Source organism: Carlito syrichta, unplaced genomic scaffold (assembly GCF_000164805.1).
Source record: "Carlito syrichta isolate Samal-C Ts95f unplaced genomic scaffold, Tarsius_syrichta-2.0.1 Scaffold308051, whole genome shotgun sequence".
NCBI lineage: Eukaryota > Metazoa > Chordata > Mammalia > Primates > Tarsiidae > Carlito > Carlito syrichta.
Genome location: NW_007252147.1, coordinates 291,982 through 310,582, shown reverse-complemented (window position 1 = coordinate 310,582; position 18,601 = coordinate 291,982). Strand labels below are relative to the sequence as shown.

The following is an 18,601-nucleotide window of genomic DNA, read 5'->3' as shown; positions in this document are numbered from 1 at the left end:
CGTGCCTGTATTCCAGCTACTTGGAAGGCTGAGGAGGAAGGATTGCCTGACCCCAGCAGGTCGAGGCTGCGGTGTTCGTGTGTGTGCACTGCACTCCAGCCTAGACGACCGAGTGAGACTCTGACGCAAAAAAAAAAAAAAAAAAAATTGTAATTAGTAAGTTAGAACTACCTAATATTTTCCAACTAAAATATTTTTATGAGGTTCACCTGTAAAATTTTCAATAATAGGAATATCTTGATGTTGAACTTGAATCTATTCATTGTCGTTTACACTTCTAATTATTCATATTCCTTCATTTATGTACATGTATAATTTATTTCTTGGCTAGTTCTCTTTTCATGGTTAAATTTTTCTTTTTCTACAACTGCATTGTATTTTTAATTATCTTAAGACATTGATTAGTTCTCAACTGATTCCTCTTTCTAAAAGATCGATTTTATGCAAAAAAAAACTTTTCTAAATGTAATAAAGTCTCTATTCTCTCTCTCAAGGCAGTTAAAAACAACATGTGCTGTCCTTATTAGTTTCTATACCTACATGGATTAAAAATCTGCATCTTTGAACTCTGGATTTACATAAACCCTGCCTTCCCTGTACATTTCTCACCTCCAAATTGGAATAAATGATGATTCAACCATCTGTTATGAGAATATGATATATCCTATTTACACAATTGTTTATGACAGAGTAAAATTAACTTTCCATTGTGTATGTTGAGTCACTGTTGACTTTATATTTCTGGAATAAATATATAAATTTAAATTCTTAGATAATAATCTCTATCATAGCTCTGGATGCAAGTTCAGTATCCCTATTCTTTTATATTTTCAGATTTCTTTTAATTAAGATACAATTAACAAATTAAGTTAAATGAAGTCTCTGCTTTTATGCAAATATATTACTCATTAAAACGTGTTTTTCTTTGTAATTAGATTTTACAGTCATATTAGCTTTTAAATGTTAAGATTATTAGGATGAAAAGTAAGAATATAGTGTTGCAAAATAATAGGTTAAAAAAACCTTGAAATCTTAAAAAAAAACCTGTCATCTTTTGCTTTATGTTACGTCTAATATTTTCTGAAACACTTTGTAATATCCCCATGAAAAGTGAAGAAAGATAAACCTTATGACGTATATAAAACATTGCCAAGAAGAATAGCAGTTAAACAAATCTGTGGAAATAAATATTGACATTTTTTGACAAATGGAAGTCTTAAATTAGCATACCTAATTGAGGTTGTAAAGATGTATTAACTTTCTTCTGTGCCAGTTCAGCTTTCAGTGTTCGTAAATCTGAAACTGCTTGCTTTCTCATCTATAAAAAGAATTACCTTTCAAACATGAACTTCATCTCACCCTTCTAGAAACACATCGTCATTGTTATGTAAATAGGATTTTTGGAACTGCTTTAATTGTGTTCTCTCATCTGCCTTCAGCACCTTCATTCCCACTGGATTCCTACAGTAAATCCTGCATGCTTTATCTACTGCTAGGTATGCTGTGAGATAATTTCCTGTATTAATATATAGGGACAATATAATTGAACTATTCTAAAAACTAGAGTGAGAAATAATGTTATCTTTTGCTTAGGTTTCAAAATCTCTTGTTCTCAATGTGTAAAGAAAATGGTAATAAACATGTGCATGCAGACATTATTCACAATAGCAAAAATATGGAACCAACTGTGCTGCCCATCAAAAGTGGACTGGATTTAAAAAATGTGGCACATACACACGATGGAATATTATGCAGTCACAAAGAAGGACAAGATTATGAGTTTCACAGCAACTTGGATGGACTTGGAGTCTATCATACTGAGTGATCCATCACAGAAACAAAGAGCTGAGTCCTACATGTTCTTACTCATAAGTAGATCCTGAGCAATTATCATAATACTGTAAGGCAGAGATTGGCAGTAGTGGGAAACTGCCAGGAGGGGGGCACACTTCGTTAACAAGGGTACCTAATCTCAAACCAGGAGAAGTGGGGACCAAAGTGAGGCCCAAACTTTACCTGTACAATGACCATTTGTATACCCAACCCTGAATTGTACCCATCTTTAAAATAAAAAAATAAAATGGTAGATGGGAACAACACTGGGGCACTCCTAAAGGCAGAGGGGAGTAGGGGTGGAAACCACCCACTGGGCATCATGTCCACCATCCAGGTGGCGGGCTCTGCAGGAGCCCAAGCCTCGTCATCGTGCGACATTCCTTTGTAAAGAAGCTGCACGTGAACCCCTGAATCAACATAGAAAATAAAAAAATAAATACTTAAAAAATTAAAAAGAAAACCAAATCCCAAAATAGAAAAAAAAAATCAAAACCTTAATTCCTAGCCCTTTGGAACTGAATAGATATTTAAGAAATATAATAAATACTATTTATTCTGTGGCAAGCACTCTTCTAAGTATATTAGCCTCTTGACTTTTTTTTCAAAAAATTTACTAAGGCAGATATTATTACTTATCTCCATTTTACAGTTGAGAAAACTGAGACCCCTAGGAGCTAAGCAACCTGCTCAAGGTATTAAACGAGTTAGGGCAAGATTCAAACTCCAAGCACCTGGTGCCGGGGACCTTGCTATTTCAAGTCCTGTCTGTGGACCAGCAACATTAGTATCACCTGGGAGCTTGTTAGGCATAAACAACTCAGGTTTCACTCAGACCTAGTGAGCCAGAACCCCGCATTTTTAAACAGGATCTCCAGATGATAGAACAATAAAATTTGAGGTGTCACTTATGCGTATCTTGAATAAACATGGTTGCAACAGACTCAGGCTAGGTTTTCTCCTTAGTTCTGAATCTTACAGGTAGGGCTGTTTGAGGTCGATTATTCAGAAATCAATAAATACTTACCATAATGTCTGTTAGATGCCAATCAGACACTAAGGTTAAATAGAGGATTCTATTTCCTAGTCTGTAAGCTGAAAACTTTGTTCTCTTTTTTCTTTTTATTCTACTTGTCTTTACTGTGTTTGTGTTAATAATTCTAAGCTGAGTTCAGACCTAAAGTGATATTTACAAGGTTAAAATTTACAAAGGTGGTAAGGCTCTAACATGCATACTTTCCAGAAGAAAATTGCTGAGGCAGTCGTAGTTCAAGCTTCTGGGGGGCTTTTTCCCTTTCTACCCAACCAATTATTAAGAGCACACGTGTCCATATTGGCTTTCTCTCTATACAGAGTTTTCCTTCACTTAACAAATTATTTTTCGAGTACATACTGTATAAGAATGCTTAAAATTCTGTTAAAAATTATTCTTGGTCTTTTACTGTATTTTAAATTTTAATCTTCTCGGTGCTGATCTGGGACTTCACCTTAAGAATGCTGCTAGTGAAAAGAATCTAGAACTAAATTGTCCATATAGTAGCCAGTTGCCATATGCAGCTATTACATTTAAGTGAAGTAAAATTAGATAAAATCTAAAATTCAGTTCTTCAGTCACACAAGCTACATTTCAAGTGCTCCTTTTCTCCCATAGGTGGCTAGAGCCGACTGTATAGGACAGTGCAGGTATAGAACATTTCTATCATCACAGAAAGTTCTATGGAACAGTGCTAATTCTATAAAGGAGTCACTATTCTGTCTTAAAGTTGATAAAGAAATGAACTGAGAGCATTCATATCATTATCAGTCTTATTTTCCTGCCCAGTGTGAATACTTAAATGAAAATATATAATCCTCTCCTGTTTTCTGTTCAACAAGAGGGTTTTTAAAGACAACTGTACTTCAGAGATAATTCCTATGCTATAATTCATTGTACACAATTCTTATTAAATAAAGTAAGCCCAGAAGCTTCTACTAAATATTTACTATACAAAAGGCCCTATGGGAGAAACTAAGAACTAAGGCACTGTCTCTGCCCTGAGGGAAACTTAACGTCTAGTAGAAGACTCATGATTTATGTTTTTTTAAAACATAGACTACCTGGGAAAATAACCAGAGAAAATAAGATCATTACCCAAGAAAGAGAGAATGAATTAAATAGGAGTTCAGATGAAAGTTTGGGGTTTATCAGACGTATTTATTAATAACTCTAATACAGGAAAATTGCTTCTTGAAAAAAATTTTTTTTGTAACTCTACTGACTCACAGGGTCCTTCGTTTTCCTTTAATTCTTCTTAGTGAAATTTTACCAGATTTTACTTTGGCCTTGTTATAATGTGCATCTTTTCATAGGATTTAGTTTTTCTTCTTGAATTTTATTTTGCTCATGCTGTCTATTGTTAAGGTAACGATTTTAAGACAGTTAATCCTGACTACTCTTATATTACTGAGACTCGAAGTTAAAACACCAAAATAGTTTATTTTGAGATAGATGTTATAATAACCTGATTAGGAAAAACGTATATTACCTTGACTTCTATTATGAGTTTCATTTTGTCAGTATCCAGTTTTCTCTTAAGTTGGTCAATTGCATGCTGTACCTCAGTGATCTGGATTATAAGGTAATTCTGTGTGAAATATATAAAGATATTTATTTAGTATAACATCTATACATTTTTATTTGTGACTGCTCTGCTAATATAAATTTTGAAGATAAATATCAAAAGAGTAAATCATGAAAATAACCTGTTCCATTAAATAAACGTATTGCTTTGGAGTAAATTACTATACTTTCTGTTGATTTCTTGCATTTTAGAGACCACTTACTCTTATTTTTTTTTAACTTTTAATGTTTTTATTTTAAAGATGTGGAATACAATCCAGGGTTAGGTATACCAATGTTCATTATGCAGGTGCCTTTGTTGATGAGGTGTGCCGCCCCTTCCCCAGGCAGACTCCCACTATTGCCAATCCCGCTTCCCCGCCCCCCTCCCGGCAGTTTCCTCGCCACTGCCAATCCTTTTCTCATAGTATTATGATAGTTGCTCAGGGTCCACTTATGAGTGAGCACATGTGATACTCGGTTCTCTGTTTCTGTGAAAGATCACTCAGTATGACCACTCACTCTTCTACCGTTATTCATTTATTATTTTAAAAAATAGAGATTTGTAAAAGTTACCCCTTAAATTAACATGGCAAAAACCAACAGCTCTTACTAGGAGAGGAATAAACTAGATTTAAGATATTGGCAAGACTTTAGAAATGGGCATAATGCTTTATTAGCTGAATCAGATTAGAATTATTTTAAAATATTTATAATGAAATACTATATTTTCTATATGAAAACCTGTTCAAAATAAAAATAATGTTTGGTTTTCATCCATAAAAATATGAGTTATAGTGGTCCTCACTCAAGAAGTTATTTATGAATTTTAAACTGCTTCTCTAAATTTGTGAAAAAACTCTTTATAGCAGTAAGATCAAGTATTTATAACAATAAGTCCAGCTATGCTCAAAAAAAAAAAAACCAAACCAACTAATATGGACAAATCATTACTTCAACCTGTTTGGATTTTATATTAAATTTATCTAAAATAGTAAACTTTAAATATTTTATTCTGTCTAAACACTTAATCATAATTAATACATTTAAAAATTGTTTTTGGAAATGGGATCAATCCAACAAAAATCAATTGTTAAATGAGCTCTGGAATTTTTGTTATTTAATGATATGGTAGAATCACTCGTCGATAAACTTCATGTCTCTAAGGTTCAAGATTATCTCAAGAAAAAAAAATTTCATATAATTTCATAATTTCTATAGAATGTCTTTAAATTCGATGGATGCTATACGCCCTCCACCGCCACCAGATGTGAGTACAGTGTCCCCTGTTAGTCCCCTGCCTGACTTCATTAGGTATTCGTCTCTCGCCCATAGAGTCAGGAAATGTAACCCCTAATTAGAAGGAGCTCCTAATTAGCCTCAGCCAGCACACAGCACTCCTCGGCAACTATTTCGATCTGGGGCAGGCCTGGTTGATCCCTTCCAGGATAAAGGGAAAGATTTATCTGTTTCATGATTCTGAGAGAAGTTTCTTTCTTGTTTGGGAAACATACAGCCCTACTTGCCACTGACAACTTGATGGCTACCATTAGGGAAAAAAAAAAAAAAAATCTTACAATGAAGTGAACACTAAAAATAATAGGAAGCAAATATCTAAAGTGCCGAGCCTTCAAAGGCATCCTTAAGCTGCTGATTTTACCTCCTCAGCAACCCTCTTCCCATTACATGAGGTCATGAATTTCCTCACTGCTCAAGCAAGTTTAAGTTAGCCCAGAGCATCCTAACTATGACATTACTAGCAAAGATGTGTATGATTTTGAACAGAACTTTCCTAACAGAAGGGGGAACACATTGAGTAGTACCTTAGAGTCTGTGATGTTTGCCATATTCTTTGGTCTCATCTTGATCTCCCTGGCTTCAAGTTGCATGAGCAACTGTTTATAGTAAAGTTCCAAATCTTCTTGAAGTTTCGTTAAAACCTCCTCCAACGATGCTGTGACTTTCTTTGTTTCCAAGTATTTTTTCTTCCAACCATTGCAGGCTATTAAAAAAAAAAAAAAAAAAAGCAAAGCCTATGGTTTGAGTATGATTAAAGGATTAAACTTTCAAACTGGAAAGGACCCCAGAGTTAATGTTAATATAAACCATTTTCCTCTCTTCTCCCTTCCTTATACACTGAAGACATCAGAGCAAAGGGAGAAATATTCATTGGATAATAAAAAAGCTCTCCTAGAAATATAGTAAAATAGTGATGAATCCAGGAACCACAACCAAGTTCTCCCTTAAACATGTCATTGCTTCAGAAAAATCTTTTAAAAAAATAATACTACCGGTACATATTTATACATATATACTTATTTTGATTACTTTTTTCCTCAATTATGGAAAAGCAAATTAATTCATGTATTCATTTCCATAATCTTATTTAAAATCATTATTTATATAATTAAAACTATGAAAGTAGAAGACATGATATAGTTGAGAGATTTTTTCCTTGTTTTTTCAGCTCTCATAATGACTTAGGTTCTGTGAAATCAGCTGATTCTGATTCATCATTTATTAAAATTATTCCAAATATCTCTCCCAAATTCTGTAAAGTACAGTTTCTCAAACCTGAGACCCTTGAGAAAATTGGAAATTAAATGCTAACATTTTAGGAAATCACTTTGACACCAGTAAGATTCTAAATACAAACTTACCAGGAACACAAACTGTTTGCTAGTATACCAGAATTTGCTTATGTTTATTTCATTTAGATTATCATAGAAATGAAAACTCCAAATTAAAAAAAATCTACATAATAAGATAATTTGATTGAAATTGTATAGCAATATGGAAATTTAGCTCAAGATTTTAGCTACTTATCTCCCTCAGGCCCTGTCATCCAATCCCTTAGCAACTTCTACTGGCACTACTGACAAAATACTTCTGGCACCTTCCACCCTCTCCGGTGCCACATCCCTGGAGCATCATCTTTTATCAGGAAAGTTGCAATATCATCCTGTCTCTCTGCTTCCTTCTTGCCCCTCTACACGCTATTCCATACAGCAGTCATTCTGATCCTTCTAAAATATTTTTTATGTAAATCCCTAGTTAAAATCCTCCAAGGGCTTCCCACCTGACTTAGAATAAAATCCAAGCTCCTTGACTTGGCCTGTCTGCTCCTTGCAGATCTTTCTGATTTTATCTCCCTCTATGTGCCTATTTATCATGCTCTAGCAACACTGGCCTTATTTCAGGTCCTTAATATGGCAGGATCATTCTTATCTCCACACCTTGATACTACGCGTTCTTGTTCAGACTGCTTTCTCTCTATCTCTATATGCCTGCCTCCTTATTAATCAAATCTTAATGGTATCTCCTCAGAGATGCTTCCCCTGAAAACCCTAGCTAAAGCATCTGTTCCTTGCTCTATCACTCCGTACTATACACTTTTTAATTGATTCCTCAGCTCTGATCAGTAGCTGACATTGTCTTACTTATTCGATTATTGTCTTTCTCTTTCTAATGGGAAGCGAGCTCCTTAAGGGCAGAGCCATATCTGTCTTGTTCACTGCTGAATCCTGGCATTGCAAAAAATAAATATTCGATGGCTGATACATACCTTTTATCTTGAAATATTCCTGTTGAAATAGAAAGTGATTAATCATTCTCACTTCATAAACAGAAAGAGTGAGGCTCAAGAAAGGGAAATAACTTGCCTAAGTAAAAGATGGATCTGGTATTAGAATCCAGGGCCTGTGACTTCTAGTCCACTGTTTGACTCTGCCTGATAAAATCACTCTTTTAACACTACAAGGTTGAGTCACTGTCACCACTTCCAGAATAACACATTAATATTACGAGGCAGAGTCTTTAGAAATATCTCCTGACACTGTCTATAACCTTCAGTTAGTTCTAGTGATGAAAAAACAATATGCTGTAAACTGGAAATCTTAAAACCAGTTAATTCTATATATAACTTTTATCCTTATAATACTCAACACAGCCCCAAATGCAGGCCTCTCAAATCATTCAACACCTCTCAAATCATCAGCATATACTTTTTTCATCCTGGCCCATCGTTCTATTTTCACCAGTCCTAACAACACTGTTTCTAATTCTATTGCAAGAAAATGACTGACTGCCGGGCTCGGTGGCTCAGCCTGTAATCCCGCGCTTTGGGAGGCTGAGGTGAGTGGATTGCCTGAGCCCACAGGTTCAAGACCCGCCTGGGCAACTTGGCGAGACCTCATCTCATGACTGACTTCTCTTAACTTCCCTCATTCATTCACTTAAGCTAGGCAAACAGACATAAATACCCCCCAAATTAAGTAACTAGGGGAGTCCAAGGGACTCAAGGCAGGCTTCTACAGCAAGTGCTATCTAAGGTAATCTTAAATGGTTAGTAGGAACTAGCTCTGAGAACTGGGAAAAGGAGAATGGGAGGAGAAGGGGGGAAGAGAAGGGATCATATGCCTGAAGACCCAGACTCCAGTGCCAAGCAGAAGCTCACTCAGGTGCTAGCCTATCCAAAACTTCTCCTGGAAGCCTCTCTCCATCTCGCTCATCTAGTTGAGGTGTTCTTCCTTCGTATTCCTAGCCATAGAATTCTGTCATTCCTTCCTCACAGCATTTATTAGGATGTGTCATTAAATCTTAACTTGACTATCATTTCCCCACTGATCTGTAGGGACAGCGGCCAGACTGTGTCTTCCCAATAGTGTCTCCTCAGCCTTGAGAGCAGTGGCAGGATTCAACAGGCCCTTGATAAATACTTATTTAATAAATGAATGGAGGAATGAATAAACAAATAAATGAACTTCAGTTGCAAAATATTTGAGTTTTAATTTTTAAAAAAACTCTATGTAAAGCATGTATGGTGTAAAATAGAGGTGAATAATGATTTCATGTCTTCTCTGTTGAATTTACCTCATTCATGTAACAAACTGTAACAGTAAAACAGTAAATATAACTATAATTTTATTATTTGCTCCAAAAATATCAACTCTGTAAAACTGAAGTTTTCTCTATGGTAATAAAAGGTATGTAATAAACTTTACCATAATATTGCTTCAATTTGCTTTGTTCAAATAGCTTATCAGCTTTTTTAATTAGTTCTTCTCTAATTCTTTCCAGATATCTTCTTTCTTCCTTTACATGTTTCATTTGTTCAATAATCTTCTCTCCTAAAGAGATCATAATCCATACTCATCAATGTCTAAAAGCTGAAAGATGGCTCATATGGTAAAATAGGGAGTATAAAACTTAAAAGTGTCTCAAACAGCAAGAATAAATTTTACTCCAAACATTTTTTTCCTTGCTGTAGTATAGCTTTTACATCTATGTGGAGGAGTCATTTCAGTTTCCAAGGGTGATACATAAGAGGATTTATAATAGTGTGTCCTAGCCAGGCTCAGTGGCTCAGCCTGTAATCCCACACCTTGAGAGGCTGAGGTGAGTGGATTGCCTGAGCCCGCGGGTTCGAGACCCGCCTGGGCAACTTGGTGAGACCTCATCTCCACAATAAATCAAAAATTAGCCGGGTGTGGTAGCGTGCGCCTATAGTTCCAGCTATGGAAGGCTGAGGCGGAAGGATCGCTGGAGCCCAGCAGGTCAAGACTGCGGTGGCTAGGAGTGGCACTGCACTCCAGTCTGGGCGACAGAGTGAGACTCCAACTCAAAAAAAAAAAAAAAATAGTGTCTTTTCTGCATTTATATAAATGTGTAGAAAACTAGGCAAAGCCTAAGTAGTTATGCTTATATCTTTTGGTATAGTTCTTTTGGTAAATTTATCTTAGACCCGAAGTTATTATACTTAAATCTTACATGGAAAAATGTACATTTTAGAGTATACTTTTTTAAATGAAACAGTATTAGTGACTAAACATATATCATAATCAACATCAAATTTATATAATTTAACTTTTTATTATAGCAAAATATGCACAACAAAATTTGCCATTTTAAGCTCCTTTAGGCATTAAGTACACTTACACTATTGTGCAACTATCATCATCCACCTCCAGAACCTTTTTAATCTTCCTAAACTGAAACTCAGTATCCATTAAGCAATAAATACCCATTGACATTATTTAACTGTAGCTCACAGTCATCTGTACTTATGATGTCACCATACTTACTTTCAATCTGTAGTAAAGAGCTATCAATTGTTCCTGAAGGAAGAACAGGTTGACAAGGAGGTGAATGAAAATCACTAAGACCCGGTAGGGTGATGTACTCTTTTTTACCTGTCTGGAAGGACACATGAAAATCAGTAAGATTGGATAGGGTGCCACATTCTTTTTCACTTGCCAGTAAGCATGTAATAATGCACGCCAGCAATGTCGCTTTTTGTTTTGTTTTACTTATATGCCGATAAACTCCCAATTCTGTACTTACAGCTATAGATTCTCTCTTGTGCTCCAGTCTCTCATTGTACTTTTTTTCTTTCTTTTTTTTTTTTTTTTTTTGAGTTGGAGTCTCACTCTGTCACCCAGGCTGGAGTGCAGTGGCACACACATGGCCACTGCAACCTCAACCTGCTGGGCTCAGGTGATCCTTCCGCCTCAGCCGTCCAAGTAGCTGGAACTACAGGCACGTGCCACCACACCCAGCTAATTTTTTTTTTTTAATTGTAGAGACGAGGTCTTGCCATGTTGCCTAGGCTGGTCTCGAACCCCTGGGCTCAGGCAATTCTCTCACCTCGGCCTCCCAAAGTGCTGGGATTACAGGCTTGAGCCATCGCGCCCAGCTTTTCTTTTCTTTCTTTTCTTTTCTTTTTTTTTTTTTTAAACAGAGACAAGGTCTCTTTCACTCTGTCACCTAGGCTGAGTGCAATGACACAATCTTTTCTCACTGTAACCTCACAATCCTGGCCTCAATTGATCCTCCTGCCTCAGCCTCCCAAAGCACTAGGATTATAGGCATGGGTCACTGCACCCAGCTTTCCATTCCACTATTACTTAGACATTATATACAAGCACTTTAAATATAAAATTTTTAAAAAGATTCTATTATTTTTCTTTCTAAACATGATTTCCTTCCAAGATCTCTGGTATCAGTTACTTGTTATGATAACTTTACAATTTTTCTAAGATGGCTATTAGTTGTTTTCATATGAGTCAATTTTGATCATTTGCATTTGCTTAGAAAATTGATTCTGTCATATTTTAACATGTGAGTATGGAATTTTATTCTAATGTATGTTATCTCCTCTGTGCTTGTGTTTTTGTTGCTTTCATCTTTTTCTAATTTTTGTGTTTCTACCCTTTTTTGATAAATTACTTCAAGCTGTACCAGGTTTCAATCATTACCACTTTAATTCTGCTAGCTTTTTTTTTTTTTACTTCTGTAACTCATTAGTTTTTACTTTTGTCTTCATCAAGCTCTTACTCCTATTTTATCTGTTTGATTTATAATTGTCCCCCCTTGTCTGGGGTTTTTCTTTCCAAGCTTTCAGTTACCCATAGCACAGTACAGTATAAGATATTCTGAGAGAAAGACAAATCGAAAGAGGGGGCACATTTACATTCACGTAGCTTTTATTAAAGTACATTGTTTAGCTGTTCTATTTTGTTATTAGTTATTGCTGTTATTGTTGTGCCTAATTGATAAATTACACTTTTTCATAGGTAGGTATGCATAGGAAAAAACATAGTATATATATGTACAGGGTTCAGTACTATCTGTATACCCAAGCATCCACTGGGTGTCTTGGAATGTAACCCCCATGGAGAAAGGGGGGACAGCTATACTATTATTTTTCTAGTGTATTTTATTCTGTAACGTTACAGAATTGAGTTCCCACAGGATAATGGCAACCACTTAAATTAGAGCTGCTCCACAAATCCTCTAAACTGCCATAAAAAGAAGGCAAATAAAATCACCCATAATTTATGCCCACAACATAACTAGGACACAGAATCCTTTAATTTACATGTAAGTGGGGAAATCAAGACCCTAGACCAGAGTGTGGTCAGGAGCCCACATCAGAGCGGAGTCAGATGCGGACTATGTGTCGGCACCATACATGGCTGACATAGGAAACATCAGTCATGGGCTAGCCTCGAAGGAGAGGGCCCTGCTTGAAGTGGAGGAACACTGAGAGAGCCAGGAAAAACACTAGTAGACCAGAGCACTTTCTATGAAGAATCCAAAAGAAAGGACTTGGAAAAACAGTAGGGAGCCAGAGACGGTCATCATGGGAAGACACGCCTTCTGGGGGAGAGGAAAACGCTGTGGAACGGAGATGTATCCCTTAGGGGCTAGTTTGGTAAGAGAAAAGAAGAAAATGGTCACGATAAGAGCTCCACTGAATTAAGTTAGTGGAAAAGCATCGCCCCCAAAACATCCTTTTCCTCCAAAGGCTCCATCAATTTAAAAAGAGAAAAATAACTGCATTTCAATACAGCAACAGAAGAGGGAGCTCCTGATTTAAGAACGAGTGAGCCACCTAATGCTACTTCCCGTCGTCTGCAAGAACAGAAAAATTCAATACAAATAAACGTGAACATCTGCAAAATAATCTAGCATCCACACAGTTACTGAAGAAGACAACTTCAAAACTGAGAGCTAAAATCAAAACAAAACCAGCAGAGAAACACTTAACAATATTCCCAACATAGCCTAATTTGCATATATTAATGAATACCATCAAGCAGAAAATTTAAAACTCAGAATAAAAATGAAAAAAACCAACAGGGAGATTTGAAATGAAGTTTGGACAGACTCAAGAAAGAAAGTAAGAAAGAAACCAAAATTTTCTCAGAAACAAATAAATTAGCAAGTGTCCAAGAGGGAACAGAAAATGACCAAAAATATAGTAAGGTTACCAGGGAATAGAAATAAAAGGAACCAAGAAAATGAAACATAAAGAAAATAGTAAAATAGATCAGAAAGAAAGTGGCAGATATGTAGGTTAAGAAGATCTAAGACAAGACTAATTGTGTTCCTTGGAAGAGAAAAACAAAACAATGGAACAGATCTATTTAAAATTATAATTTTAGAAAGAAGACTTGAAATCTTAAAATAAAATAATTCCTTGTTTTCCTACTGAATGGGTCCACTGGTACCTAGAAAAACCTGACCTACAGTTCTCAACTGAGATATGGCCTGGTAAAACCATTACACATTATAGGAACTCCCTGACCCTCAAGGCAAAAATACCCAAGTCCGTTTACAAAGAAAAGAAAATCAGATTGACATCACAATTCTAAATGGTAACAAATAAAGCAAGAAATCAGTAGAGCAACATTTTAAAGAAACTCAAGGGAAATAAGCCTAAGATTTTATAGCCAATCAAGCTTATCTTTCAAGTACCAAGACTCTAGGGCAGTCATTAGCAAACTTTCTCGGTAGAGGGCCAGAGAGTAAGTAAACATGTGTGGGCCACATATAGTCTCTGATATATATTCTTCTTTTTTTCTGTTTTTACAGCTCTTTAAAAATGCAGAGAATATTCTCAGCTCACAGGCCTTACTCAACAGGCCACACCCCTTTTTGGCCATCCTTGCTCTAGAGAAAGTTCTAAATGTGCAAGGATGAAGGGACTGTCTTACTCAGGAGCTTTTTCTACTATACATTGAGCTTTATCCCACCAAGAAATAATTGAAAAATGTGCTGCAAAAGAATTGACAGTGAAGTGTTGACCATATTTAATTTTAGATCTGAGACCAAAAGGTGAGGGGATAAGACTAGACAAATAGTACAAAACTCCTATACTCTTTAACCACAAAGTAGAAATAATACAACTAAAAATAAAAGAAGAAAATAGAAGGGAAAAGGTGAAAGAAGAGAACGTTTTCTGATGCCCCACATATGACCGGTATGAGTCAGAGCATAATTTTAGAAGTAACAATTAAAAAGCAGAAGCATACACTAAAAAAAAAAAGAAAGAAAGAAAAGTGAAGGAACAGGAGTATTGGCATAAGTCTATCACTATGAAGGCAAACATTTGAACAAAAATACAAATCTTCCCAAATGCTGGAGGGGTGGGGAAGAGGCAAACAAATCTCACAGTAAAAGACACACAGAAACTGTGCCATAAAAGAAAACGTCAAATCTGAGACTAAATGTGTCAATCATATCAATTATGTAAATAGAAATGACTCATTTACTAAATTAAAAAGATTTTCAGACCAGCTCACAAAGCAAAACCCAACTCTGGGCTGTACATAAGAGATATTTCTTGTTAGGGTACGGACGGACCGGGTGAGGGCGGAGAGGCACAGGGAGGCATGCAGCACTGCCGGGACTGGAAAGCTGGAGGTGCATGCCGGCAACCCAGAGATCAAGTAGATGCAAAGAACTGCGACACACAGAGGTGAGAGAAGAAAAGATTTCTTGAAGAAAAGTTCAGCCCCCACAGACAGGGAGTGGGCCTACACTCCAGGTGAGTGTGGCCTTGTAGCCCCCCAGAATCCTGGCTCAAATCCTTTTCTTGGAGATGTTGCATGTGACTTCTGTGACTTCCTTCTCGACCATCTGTGGATGTCTTGGAGAACCTGTGACACAGAGACCCATTAATGTCCACCCACATTATCATAGCCCCTAGAGAAGGGCGTGACAAGGATTCTAATGCTCCTGCACCTTCCCAAACGACATTCCTTAGAGCTAGTGGAGGGTGCACCTCTCCTTATCTCCTCGGCATTCCCAGTGGGTAGCTTCGGGGGATCCTTGGCCTCCCTGCAGATAGTGCCCAATTTATTGGAAGATCAAATCCCCACCTGCTCTCCCTCTGAGTGGTCATAACTTTTGTAATGACAAGTTTCATGACTTTTACAGTCCTTGCCCAATGCATGATGTCTTAGGCCTTGCAAATTCCCTTTACTCTAGGCAAGCTTGATTGACGCTATGAGATACCTGGCAGCAGGAAGTCTGTTGCTAAAAAGACAATGTCGGCAAAGTTAATTTTTACTTAAAGTGTGCATTCTTCCAAAAGCATAGCTACTTTCTCATCATTGTATTAAGATTTAGGAAGAAGAGTAAAAAATGCATTTCCTGCTCTCGGCCTGTCCTTCCATCTCAAAACAAAGTGATTCAGAAAGGCTGAATAAAAGGAGAATAGGAAGAACAAGGGCTAACAAGTCCAAACGAAAAGAAAGCAGCATATCTTGACACGTGATATCCAGGCAACTTGGCGAGACCTCGTCTCTACAATAAATAAAAAATCAGCCGGGCGTGGTAGTGCACGCCTGTAGTTCCGGTTACTCGGAAGGCTGAGGCGGAAGGATCGCCAGAGCCCAGCAGGTCGAGGCTGCGGTGGCCGGGAGCGGTCGCTGCACTCCAGTCTGGGCGACAGAGTGAGACACCCACTCAAAAAAAAAAAAAAAAGAATTCAGGCCAAAGCCAGCATCAAATGAGTCAAAGAAGGACACTCCATAACGCACAGCAATAATATTCCTGTAAGAACAACTTTATGCCAAATAACCATGGAAACCACAGAGATACACAGCAGCACACTAATAAAAGGAGAATCTAGCATATGATTCTTAGTACAAGACACAGAAAAATGGGGACAAAATTAAGAATGCGGAATACACATGTAATGTAGTCAGCAAGGTAGATCATAGATAAGCCACAAGTTGGAGAAGATACTTGCAGCATACATAAACATCAAAGGACTGTCTCTCAGAGTATATTAAAAATGCCTATACGTCATAAATAATTGGTAGACAGCCGGGCACGGTGGCTCAAGCCTGTAGTCCCAGCACTTTGGGAGGCCAAGGTGAGAGGACTGTCTGCGCCCACGGGTTCGAGACCAGCCTGGGCAACTTGACAAGACCTCATCTCTACAATAAATAAAAAAATTAGCCGGGCATGGTAGCGTGTGCCTTTAGTTCTGGTTCCTTGGAAGGCTGAGGCGAAAGGATAGCCTGAGCCCAGCAGGTCGACACTAGGGTGGCTGTGAGCATACCACTGCACTCCAGCCTGGGCAATGGAGTGAGACTCCAACTAGAAAAATAATAATAATAATCAAGTAATTGGCAGACAACCCAATAGAGATACTCAAATGGGTAATCTCCCCCCCATAAGGTTTCAAAATTGGAGTCCATAAAGTATAAAAACATAATTAACTTAGTGTGGACAACATAGTGAGACCCCCATCTCTAAAAATAATTTTTAAAATCCCAGGCATGGCATGGTGATATGTGCCTATAGTCCTAGCTACTCAGGAGGCTGAGGCGGGAGGACTGTTTGAGTCCAGCAGTTCAAAGCTGCAGTGAGCTATGGTCATGTCACCACACACCAGCCTGGGTGACAGAGTGAGACCTTGTCTCAAAAAAACTGTAATTAATTTTATGGGTGATCAGGGAAATTAAAATTTGAACCACAGCGAAATAACATTAAGCACCCGCCAGAGTGCCAAACATTTGAAAGTGTGAAGACAGCATGTGTTATTGAAGAGGCAGAGCAACAGAAATCTCTTGGAGGCCTAGTGAGAGTGTAAATTTGTACAATCATTTTAGAATACAGTTTGGCATTGTCTAAGTTATAGGCAGGCATTCCCAGCAATTCTAGACATGAGTATATTTCTCTCTTGTTTTTGTATTCATTATCCATAAAAGTTGGAAACAATACAAATATTCAGCAACAGTAGAACAATGATTATTTGCTGAAGATGGCTTGCCTCTGCTCCCAAATCCAAGGGAGTCTAAGCTGTGGTTCTCCTAGCAGGGCTTGCACAGACTTTGTTCAGCATTCGAATCTAATACATGTCAAACATCACTGCATAAGCTGGACATTAAAACACAAGTGACAGCATTGCTTGCAATGCCTCTTGGACCACCTGGAAAGCCTTCTTTTATTTAGGTCTCACTCAAAGTTGGCAGTCTTCCAATTCAATTGTTTTTTTGTTTGTTTGTTTGTTTTTGTTATTTAAAGCAGCATATGCAAATACAGCAAATCTCTCTCCAAATTCCAAAAAGGTCCATGAAATGCTTTATCTCATTCACAATGGTAGCTGGGACAAGGCGATACCTCAACATGGCCCAGCCCAATTTTACTTAATTGACAGTCTTCTGAATTTTCTTGAGGCTTATCTCCCACCCTATGACAAACATATGTCATACCTAAGATATCTAGAGAATTTGCTCTTTCCATTTCGTCAGGCCCAAGGGGCTCATGAAATGGTCAAGTTCCTTAGGAACTAAACTATGACAGACAGCCAGAATTGACATAGGCTTTAAGCAAAACAATGAAGGTCTATTGCTATTCCTGTTTGCCGAAAGAAAACTGCTTTTGGTTTTCTCTGTTAACTGGATAGAGGAAAAAAAGCATGTTTCATATTAATATTGGCCTAATAGGAACATGAGGCTGTGATAATTTGTTCCAATAAAAAGACCATGTAAGGAGTAGTAGTGACCATAATTGTTATGAACTAATGTTAAGATGCATCGATCTTCTGCACAGACCAAGTAGGTGAGTTGAATGTGGGTATGATGGAAATCATCTTCCTGCCATTTTCAAGTTTTGATCATGGCACAAAACTTCAGTTCCTCCAGGAGTTTGGTAATGCTTGGTTTCCTATTTAGGTAAGGAATAGTCAGTTCCATCATATTTCACCTGGCCCTTTCTATCATAACATCCCTTATTGCCCATGCTGCAAGGGTCAGGGAGGCATTTTATGAAGATTCTGTCTGTTGCTGAGTATATCATTTCAAAGTATGTATTCAGGAATTAAGGAAACAACTACAGGGAGAATTTGTAAACCTATTCAGCACACCAGGAGACTGATTTAGCCAAAACTTCACTTATTATCTGACCCCTCTAAATTATAGTCACCCTGTTGGTGGAACACAGAGGTATTCAGGTCCTCAGAGTTTAGAATCAGATCAAAGCCATTGCCCACTAACTTTGAAAAGTCTGGGTACTCCGTTTCTCCAGTGGAGTCACCCTGCTTTAAGAAAGGCAAAGCAGGAAATTTACAGTCCATACTTGTGGCAGGGTGACAAGATTTTCCATCAAGGATACCCAAAATCCTCCTCATTCAAGATGTTCTAGGTAAGTAAACTGGCTTAGGTCTGGTAATTCAATAAGAGGATGTGAGTATTCATGTGGTCATTCAAAGTAGACCTCTCTTTAACAAAATTAAAAATAATTTTTGGTTATATAGGTCAAGATTTTACTAGTGTGCTTTTCCATTTCGGTCTCAGTAACACCATGATTAATTCGTCTTAAGGATGCCAATTACTATTGTCAAGAATTTCTTAATCAAACATCCTTATG

At 37.3% G+C, this 18,601-nt stretch overlaps 1 protein-coding gene across 1 annotated transcript in view; it reads right to left on the bottom strand.

The window, feature by feature from the left end:
- Positions 1-118: 118 nt before the first annotated feature.
- The window catches only part of SPATA1 (spermatogenesis associated 1), a 43,162-nt gene continuing 24,679 nt past the window's right edge, over positions 119-18,601 (bottom strand). The window contains 6 exon segments of the mRNA XM_008064790.2: positions 119-1,261; positions 1,263-1,318; positions 4,359-4,457; positions 6,256-6,434; positions 9,436-9,561; positions 10,516-10,627. Of these exon segments, the coding sequence (XP_008062981.1) occupies positions 1,231-1,261; positions 1,263-1,318; positions 4,359-4,457; positions 6,256-6,434; positions 9,436-9,561; positions 10,516-10,627 (603 nt within the window). The 3' untranslated portion in view covers positions 119-1,230.